General features: G+C 49.8%; 1 protein-coding gene across 2 annotated transcripts in view; it reads right to left on the minus strand.

The window, feature by feature from the left end:
* Positions 1 to 706: 706 nt before the first annotated feature.
* The window catches only part of Thoc5 (THO complex 5), a 33,686-nt gene continuing 24,269 nt past the window's right edge, over positions 707 to 10,123 (minus strand). Inside the window, exons 15-20 of one of the 2 annotated variants that reach the window (XM_021210405.2) lie at positions 9,523 to 9,637; positions 8,004 to 8,107; positions 7,803 to 7,890; positions 5,139 to 5,254; positions 3,759 to 3,949; positions 707 to 895 (exon numbers count right to left, since the gene is read on the minus strand). In XM_021210405.2, coding sequence (XP_021066064.1) covers positions 832 to 895; positions 3,759 to 3,949; positions 5,139 to 5,254; positions 7,803 to 7,890; positions 8,004 to 8,107; positions 9,523 to 9,637 — 678 coding nt within the window. In that variant the 3' untranslated portion in view covers positions 707 to 831. The remainder of the gene's footprint in view (positions 896 to 3,758; positions 3,950 to 5,138; positions 5,255 to 7,802; positions 7,891 to 8,003; positions 8,108 to 9,522; positions 9,638 to 10,123) is intronic. The other variant, XM_029545293.1, reaches the window with a different exon arrangement.

The raw sequence follows: 10,123 nt of genomic DNA on the forward strand, positions 1-10,123 counted from the left end.
TCTCTTTCTTTATTCCCATTTCTCTCTAGGTTTGTGATCCCCTTCAAGGACCATGGAATAAAGTGTCCTGTGGGCTGGGGCACTCTGAAGTCCTGGGAGTAAAGACACTTATCAAGTCACTGTCCCAAAGACCCTCAAGTGTTAAGGTCTCACTCTCCTATTCAAAAGGTAACCCTGGTGTGCTCACTTTCTGTGATGGTTTGTATATGCTTCGGCCCAGGCAGTGGCACTATTAGAAGGTGTGGCCCTGTTGAAGTAGGTGTGTCACTGTGGGTGTGGACTTTAAGACCCTCATCCTAGCTGCCTAGAAGCCATCATTCTGTTAGCAGCCTTCAGATAAAGACGTAGAACTCTCAGCTCCTCCTGCACAATGCCTGCCTGGATGCTGCCATGTTCCTGCCTTGATGATAATGGACCGAACCTCTGAACCTGCAAGACAGCCCCAATTAAGTATTGTCCTTATAAGAATTACCTTGGTCATGGTGTCTGTTCACAGCAGAAAAACCCTAACTAAGACAGAAGTTGGTACCAGGGACTGGGTATTGCTGTGACAGGCCTGACCATGCTTTTGTTTGGAAGAGTGTAGATGAGCAGGCTACATCCTACATTATCAGCCACCCTTAAAAACAGCATCCAGAAATTCTTCACGCTACCATGATCCCACCTGCTCTTCCAGACTGCCCAAAGAGCTACAAACAGAGTCCGTTTGGTCAGATGACATTTTAATTAGCTGGTGTCTTTGGAAAATATTAAGAGCCACATGCGGCCAAAGCCAAAAGCAGATACCCAGGAGCCAGGACAGGGCTTTGGGGGATGACGCGTCGAGGGGGGTCAGCGGTGGCTGAAGAATCCCTGAGGATGGTTATATTTAAACGGCTTCATCCTACTCGGACCCCTAGAGAAACAGGAGGGAGAACAGTTAGTAGCATGCCTTTTGGACTGATAAAATAAACTACAGTTCACTCACAAGAGAATGCCACGTAGCTGTCATCAGGGGAAAGTCAGAGCTGCACAGTTCAGGCCCTGGGCACGGTGAGAAAGCAGACCACACTGGTGAAGGAGTGATACCATCTTTGTAAAAGTGTCTCTATGTGCTCACAAACGTGCGAACCTGGAAGATCCCTTAGTCAGACATTTTGGGGACAGTGCCCAGTGCCCAAACATGTTTTGGATCATTGCTTATAACGTTTTCAACAAACAGTTATTTCTACAACTGCAAAGGAAACAAGACAGTGCACAATAGTACATGGCCAGGAAGCAACAGAACACAACCAGAGAGCTGACACCAAAGCCTGTTTGTTCCAGGAAGGCCAAGTCACGGCCAGGCAGGCCATGATCTATGTTCAAACTTCCTTCCTGTGGAGATTTTAGCAGTAATTCTGTGACCTCAAGCAAAAACTTCACAAAGGGATATGTTATACACAGCTCCATAAGGACAAACATTTACAAAAAGGGGTCCGACAGCAGTAACTGGTGACACTCTGGGACTTGGTCTAAGGAGTAGGGGGACAGGGTAGTTTTTCCTCAACTTAACACAAGTCAGAGTCACATGGGAAGAAGCAAGTGGAGTGAGCAAGCCACATGGAGAGCAAGCCAGTAAGCAGCATTCCTCCATGGTCTCTGTTTCAGTTACTGCCCTGCCTTCTCTTCATGAAAGGCTAACTGTAAACTGGGATTAACCCCTTCATCCCCAAGCTGGTTTTGGTCATGGTGGGTTTTTTTGTTTTTTTCTTCGAGATAGGGTTTCTCTGTGTAGCCCTGGCTGTCCTGGAACTCACTCTGTAGACCAAGCTGGCCTCAAACTCAGAAATCCACCCGCCTGTCCCTCCTGAGTGCTGGGATTAAAGGCGTGCACCACCACTGCCCGGCTGATCATGGTGTTTTTATCACAGTGAAAAAGGAACTAAGACATACGTGAGTGGGCAGCAGAGTGTAAAGGTAAGGAAAGTGGCTGAAGGGTATAAAACCTTCTTTCCCAGCCTGCTCTGTGCTGAGTTCTCTGTCTCAGTGTCATTTTTCCATAACACAGGAAGCACAAGCCGCCTGGAGGGTGAGATACAGAAACTCCTCCTCACAGGTGGAGCTGGAGCGGAGATCATTCACGGCATTAGCCTCCAAACAGCAGAGGGGTAAACTGAGGCAGAGTGGCCAAGTCTCAGGTCAAGCTGCAGCTAAGGTCTACCAGCTCACAGCAGCACTCTGCGCTCAGCCTCCCGAGGATCTGAACCCCAGCAGTGGCTGGACTCCTCCGGGCCAAGAGCCTTGCAACCCACCCATCAGCTCTGATGTCAAGTCTTGCCACAGCACGGACACAGCTCAACACGTGAGGAAATGAGTCTTCCAGGAACCATTCGGGAGAAACAAGCGCAGGCTGCGTGGGGCTCCCATCCTGCAAATGTGCTGGAGTGGGAGGAGGGGTGAGAAGAGCTGAGACTTCACGCAGACCACTGCAGAAAGAAGACTCAGGCTGGCACTGGGCATCAGCTCTGCTTCCTGTAGCCATTCGGGGCATTTCTGGTTATTATTAGATAACACCATGAGCCAGGGCAGCAGAGGTGCCAGACAAGAGGGACAGTGCTGGGACACCTCCCTTTCTGTCACGACTGAAAGCAAGGTGAGGAACTTTTTGGTTTTGCTTATCCTATAGCCACGGTTAGCCTTGAACTCATGGCAATCCTCCTGCCTCCAGCTTCCAAGGGCTAAGATTATAGGCATCAGTTGTAACACCAGGCCTGATAGATTATAAAGATAATCCAAACACAGTTCTTCTTTACCCCTTGTCTAAAACAGAAGGGAGATTAAGAAGTAATCTCTAGGGATTTGAAAGGAAAAAACAAAACACATTAGGAGATGAACAGGAAAGAAACCCTAATACCCATAAAGATGGAAAACTGGTCTGAGGCACTGCGAGTCTACATACTATAAATAGCAAGTTGCCAAGAGCGTACCCTGAGCCCCAAACAGGGAGCAGGAGTCACCTGGGAACTTTACACAAGTGACCTGAGCCAGCCTGAACTCTGTACAAGGTCTCAGTCCCCCACGTCAGCCCTAGGCTCAGTGCTGGCAGCAGTGGATTGCTCGCTCCTTAGCATGGTCACAGCCTGCTGGGTTTTCTTCTGTTCCCTATGCTGCCTGACTGTCCTGAGTCGCACCAAGAGACTTAGATGTCAGCAAACTCACTAGGGACAGTGGGGATGCACTACCTTAAGTGCTTGCTTGGAGACTAAAAGTAAACAGGTCCTGCTGTTTCCCACAAAAAACAATCAAAGTAGGTCAGGCAGTGGTGGCGCACACCTTTAATCCCAGCACTTGGGAGGTAGAGGCAGGCGGATTTCTGAGTTCAAGGTCAGCCTGGTCTACAGAGTGAGTTTCAGGATAGTCAGAGGTATACAGAGAAACCCTGTCTCGAAAAACCAAAAACCAAACCAAACCAAAACAAAAAAACAAACAAAACAAAAAAACCAATCAAAGTTCAGTCAAAGCTTTGTAGCATGGCTCAGTCAGGGCAGTCTCCTTGGCTGCTTGCTCCAGGGAGTGACAAGAAGAACAGGCGAGCCAGGCTGCAGTTAGAAGTCTCAGGAAGGAGAAAACAAGTGCTTCCTGGCAATCTGGCCGCAGAAGTTTCTGCTACAAAGACAGATGCTCTCTCTCTCTCTGTGGTGTGCCAGGCCCTGTCCAGTGAGGCAGAGCCTTCTAGAGGACAGCGACCTCTGCTCATCATCTTGTGAAAAGTCACAAGAGCCCAGCCCTCTACTCACCTAGAAAGCCGCAGGCACATCTTCTCCTGGGGAAACTCCTTGGGGCCCTCGAAGCTGTCATCATGGCTCTCGGTCTCCAGGTAGACGTCCAGCAGCACACACAGTCTCTGCAGCTGGTTGGTCAGGAGCTGGTGACTGGGCCGAGGGCCACACAGCTCCTTATAGCACACGTTGACTTCACTCTCCATAGCCTGTGTGGGTGAGAAGCCAGTACCTCAGCATTTGCTTCCGCAGGATGGCTGAGCACACTGGCCATGCTTTTACCTCATGGCTGAGCCTGACGGCACCACAAGAGCTCCAGCTGATGCCTGCACAGGAGCTGTACACGGAGCTGGGCCACAGCCTCCGTTTCCTCAAGACAATGGGCTCCTCCTGATTATCACCCACCTTCCCACCTCCAGCAAGGACCATGGGCATGTAGAGGAAGACATGTTCTGTGGTCATAGGCTGTAAAGTCCCAGCAAGAGGCTTGTCCTTGACAGTAGCTACAGCACTCTCACTGAATTGAGCTTCTGTAATACTTCTGAGCTTATTTACCATCGCACAGAAGCCCAAGGTGACAAGAAAACCTTTTGGGTTTTTTTGGAGGCAGGGTCTCACTAGGTAGCCATGGCTGGCCTGGAACTTACTTTGTAGACCAAGCTGGCCTTGAAATTAGAGGTCTGTCTGTTTTGTCTCCCCATTGCTACGATGAAAAGTGTGTGCACACCTTGCTAAAGGGGGTGCAGGAAACCCTGAATGCATGAAACCTGGAGTGGATGTGTGCTGTTGACATGAACTGGCCTATCTAGGACCATAGCCTCAGACCCACACAAGTACAGCAAAACCTCCCCCTGCCTGATATGAGGCTAGGAGGAATGCCAGAGCCTTTTCTTCTCATCTGTGTGTAGATGTCGATGGCGTGGACTGAAAGTGTCCACCACAGCTTTCTCTTTCTGGATATTTACAGCCTGGAGACGGCTTCCTACAGCCTGCTCCTGTTGAGGTTGGCTAAGCCTGCCTCCTCGATCCATCTCTGTAGCCCTGCTTCCCTATGCAACCTTATATAATAAACATGCCGGGCTTGGGGGTGGGCTCAGGGTTCTCCAGCCGAATCAGACCACCAGACTGCAGCTGTCTGTGTGTCTGTCTTTTCCTTGTCACCCCCCAGTCAGGTACTGGAGTGGTACACAGACACTTTGCCAGTTAACAGTGTTAACAGCGCTACATGGGAAAAGCTGTGGGCCTTGGGGAAATTAAGCGGTGAGCATGTTCTGTAAATCCTGGTAAGTCCCTGTCCTGAAAGTGACACACTGCCCACGGCCTCAGCAGCTGCAGGCTTAGCCACCGCTCACCTCTCTAGGGCTCTCCCCGGTTTCCTGCCACTCATGTGGGCCTTACCCGAATATTGTCATCGTTGCTGTTGGTTTTTTCCCCTTTCCAGTTTAGACAGAGCCGGAAAACTGGTGGGATGGAGGAGTAGCCAGGGTTCAGTACCACAGCAGCCTGAAGTTTAGCTGAGAAGGGAGAGGCAGACATTCAGTGATTACCCAGCGTTCCATGGTGGTCTCCACATGTGTCCAGAGCCAACACAAATGCCTCCTCTAACTGAGGTGCTGCTGAGTATGCGGGTACCAACTGTTTTAGGATGTAAGCTGAGCTGCCAGGTCCCCAGTGTAAGGTACAATGACTCTGGTTACCCCAAAAATTGTGTTCTACTTGCTGGTGTTTGTCAATGGATTAAAAACCCTGCTACCTCGAGAACGTCATAATCTTGTTAAAAACGTGTGTGCATGTGTGTATACTTGTATTTGGTTGTTTGCCTCCATGTATATTGGCACCAACATGCATGCATCACCTCTGGGATGCAGAAGAGGGCACTGGATCCCTGGGACTGAAGTTACAGACAGTTGGGAGCTGCCATGTGGGTGCTGAGATTGACCTCAGGTCCTCAGGACGAGCAGCCAGTGCTCCTAACCACTGAGCCTTCTCTCCAGCCTCTTCCTTTCCTTTCCCTTTCCTTTCCCTTCCCTTTCCCTTCCCTTTTCCTTTCCTTTCCTTCCCTTCCCTTTCCTTTCCTTTCCTTTTCCCTTCCCTTTTCCCTTCCCTTTCCTTTTCCCTTCCCTTTCCTTTTCCCTTCCCTTCCCTTCCCTTTCCCTTTTTTTCCTTTCTTTCAAGAATTTGTTGTCACTGCTGATGAGTCTCACGTAGCTCAAACTAGCCTCAAGTGCAATCTATAATCAAGGATGACCTTGAACTCCTGACCCTCCTGCTCTGACTCCCACCTAGGACTAGTGGCAAATGGTCCCAGCTTCTCATATCACATCTGTCCCAGTGAGGCTCTGACAGAAACTTCTCTACCAGTAAGGGGCTGCAGAAGTACAGGACTGAGCTCAACCGGAACTGCCTAGTTTCCCTCTGGTGACAGCCTTTGACCTTTCTTGCCCTAGGAGTATGGGGATTAGAGCTGCACTGCACTGCATTCCACATGCTGACGTGGCTTTGGGGAATCAAGTTCAGGTCATCAGGCTTGTGCAGCAAGCGGTTTAACCCCCTGCGCCCCCTCCCTGGCTCCCAGATGGCTTTGGATTGGTACTTCTGATTTGGCTCATATGCATTACCCAAAGATATTTATACAAGAAGTTGGTTGCCCTGGCTGGTGCCCAGCTGAACCTGAAGAAGCGGGCTCTAGTGAGAGGTAGCTGGGTCTGGGATGAGAGGGAATTGCCTTCTGAAAGGATTAAGGGCCTTGAGACTCTGCTTGGTGTCCAGAACGCTGTTACAGAACAGAATTGGCCCCTAACTCCCTCTGGCTTCCTTTTCACCTGTGCCTTCTTCTCCACTTCTCTGCATTATCACCTGCTACGAGGCTCCTCACCAGACTGTCATCAGGCCACCTGGGACTTTCAGCCTTCAAATATTAAAACTAAACCAGGTATGGTGTCTCATGTGTGCAATCCCAGTGCTCTGGAGGCTAAGAAAAAGAAGATGAGTTCAAGGCCAGCCTGGACTACATAATGGGATTCTGGCCAGCCTGAGCTGATCTCAAGGACAAAATTAAAACAGAGGTAGACAGATCTCTGTGAGTTCCAGACCAGCTAGAGCTATATGACACTCTGTCTCAACAAAACAAAGAAACAAACAAAGCAGGCCAGTGGGACAGCTCAGAAGGTAACAATGCCTGCTCCCACACCTCATGACCCAACTTGATCCTTAGAACCCATAAGGCTGAAGCAAAGAAGCGATCTCAAGCCATCCTGATAGATAACTCATGTGCATGCATGCGTATGTGTCTTACATCTGAGTGCATACACATACATTAAATAAATTTAATAAAAATTGTAACAAGCAAACCCACAAACTTATGAGCTAAATAAGCTCTTCTTTATAAATAACACTTCCAGCTTTGGGAAATTCTATTTAACTTATCTTTTGTGGTACTGGGGAATAATCTAAGGTCTCAGATATGCTAGGCATGTGTTCTACCCCTGAACTATATCCCCAGCCCACAAATTCTATTACATCACTCAACCTGTTGACAAATGAAGGGCCACTGACGTTCTCAGCCCAGTGCTCGTGGCTGTGAGGCAGGGGTAAACAGCCTAATGCCTGTGATGAAGTCAGTGGCCCCTGTAGAAGGCCCTGTCAGGATCCGATGTCAGAAGAAGAAGGAAGCACAGAGTTCCATGACTCCAGAGGGACTGTGTAGAAGGGAGGGTCTCTGTTATCCAGTCTCTACCATCTGAGAAACAGCACTGCCCTCTGTTAGCCGGATGAAGGAGAAGTAAAACAGAAAGCAAAGCCAAGCGGAAAGCTGAGGTGGGGCCAGACTTTCCTCAGCTAGTGAGTGGGATGAGGCCACCACCCGGTGACCGTTGTGAGGATTTAATGACATGAAACCATGGCCATGCTACAGAACAAGTCCTCACTGAAAGGGGTGATCCCCTAGTCACTAGCGTGTGTAAATTCCATGGAGGACTCTAGGACTTTTGTGCTTCTTTCGGGCAACTCCCAGGCATGTGTGACACGTCAGAGGCTCCCTGTGGTCAGCAGAGCCTCGCCTACCTGTTCCCCTTTCAATAAGCGCCAGGTAGTAGAGGTTGGTGTCTCCAGCCAGTCCTGCCTCTACGATGTCCTTAGTGAAGTGCAGCTCCTAGAACAGGAACCAGTGTGAGCTGCTGCTCCTTTAGAGCCTCTGCACGGATGGCAGGGGTGGGGGACAGGAACCGAGAGGTGACATGATCATAGGACTATAGTTCTACCTACCATGTACTCTTCATGGGCAATTATCACCCACTTTACCAGGCGAGAAACCACCTTGGCAGGGAAGAGGTCCTGGCAATCGCTGGTGACTGGCACAATGCCATGTTCTGAAAGAGTAAAGCAGGGGCATTACTGGTAGAAATCAGGAGCCACAGTTGGGGGACTAGCATCTGCCTGTGGCTTGCTGCAGGGCGGAGGTGGCCTTGCCACTTGTTCAGTACATCTGGTGCTCAAGAAGTACCTGCTCATCACATACCAGGAACAGAGGCATCTCAACCTGACATCCACTTCATACAGGGTTTGTGTGCCTGGGGTCAGACGCAGCACCTGCATTCATGGTGCTTTATCCTTAATGCAGACAACTGTAGCAAATCGGAACCCTGAAGCCATGACTAGCGCCAGTGTCTGCGGCAAGGCACGAATTGCTAATTAGATCAAATAGCCAGAAGGCTGTGATTTCTTAGCTGACCTTGACAGAAAAACCAACTGCAGTGTTCTATGTCAGTTCCCTGCTGCTGTTTCAACAAACAAATCTGCCAACACAGGGATACTGTCGGATGACAGTCATCCGACCTTGACAATGCTGAGTGGGGAACATGGCCTGAGCAATGCTTCCTGGAGTTCAGTGTCCACATGAAACCAAAGAACTGGCCTGGCGCCAGGAAGAGGGCGCCGGTGTCCAGATGGGCCCCGAAAAACCAACGCCTAGCCTGACAGTGAGTCTTTCCATTTTTACTTAATTTTATTTTTGGTTTTTTGAGACAGGGTTTCTCTGTATAGCCCCAGATATCCTGGAACTTGCTTTATACACCAGGCTCTCCTCAAACACACAAGAGGTCTGCCTGACTCTACCTCCCAAGTGCTGAGACTAAAGGTGTGGGCCACCAACACCCAGCAGACAGTAATTCTTTAATATCAAAAAAGATCTGGCTCCCTCCAAAACCTTACTCCTACCCTACTAGTGTCTTGTAAATACCCATCAAGCTTTTACTGAATGAACTAAAAGCCATGTGGTTGCTCACAATCGCTTGGGAGCGTAAGAGAAAATCCAGGGAGCCCAGCAGTACGTAGAAGCACTTGCTCAGCAGGTCTCAGGGAAAGGATAACGGGTGACCCTGCATAACTAGTCAGTGAGCTGAAGGTGAGCTCAGTGGATACAGGGTCCCATTGTTCCCCCTCTCAGGCTACTGGGGTACCAGCATGAATACCTGCCAAGTGCATATGGATCTGTGATGCATGCACCTACGATGTGCTGCCTTGGTGAGCCTGTCAACTTGTGCCGGTGGCTTTGGTGACCTCTGAGGGCTGACACAGAACTGATGAGTCTGCAGGGAGCTCAGACCTCTGTCTGAATGGGCCTGCAGCTCTCCCCACTGGCCCTACCATCCAAAGCTCAGTAAGGCCAGGAACACAGGTCTCTTTGATCTGTAATCAGGATTTACAAGTTCTGAGGAAAAAGATGTAGTTTCTGTTTGTATGTTGAAGAAGTGGCTGTCAGGCCCTAGTCCCTGCCCCAGCTTACCCAGAGATGCAAACTGTTTGTGTAGAGCCAGGCGGGACTGTACCCTGGTCTTCAGCAGTTTCATGGTAGTCTCCATGTGGCTGGCGCTCTGTGAGTGGTCAGCCATCACTGTTTGCTAATAGTGAATGATAATGAAGGATACATGTGAGAGCTCCCCTTTCCTTCCTTACCCTGCCATCTTCCCTGGGACCAGTCGGACTGCGCAAACATGTCCTAAGACAAGTGCTGTTTGGGAACGGCAGAGTTTGCCCACTATATCAGGTAAAAGGTTAAGCCCTGGCAAAAACACAAGCTACCAGGGTTCCCATGAATCTGTGGCCAGCTTCTAAGAAAAGGCAGGCTTCGAAGGTGTCTGCCCCAGAATTCTGCCCATCCTCATTTGTAGCATCCTTGTATGGGATGGCAGTCCAAGGGCAGCAAAGGCTGCAGCTGTGCCATATCTGGGGTGACAGCAAGGTACCTTTGGTTAGATGACCACAAGCTCCTAGGGAAGGCCAAGTCATCTCAACACTGGAAGACCGGGCAGACTATTAATACCCTGAGGCACTGAAGTCATCTCCACACTGGAGGACTGGGCAGGGTATTAATGCCCCGAGGCACT

Source organism: Mus pahari, chromosome 13 (assembly GCF_900095145.1).
Source record: "Mus pahari chromosome 13, PAHARI_EIJ_v1.1, whole genome shotgun sequence".
Classification (NCBI taxonomy): Eukaryota; Metazoa; Chordata; class Mammalia; order Rodentia; family Muridae; genus Mus; species Mus pahari.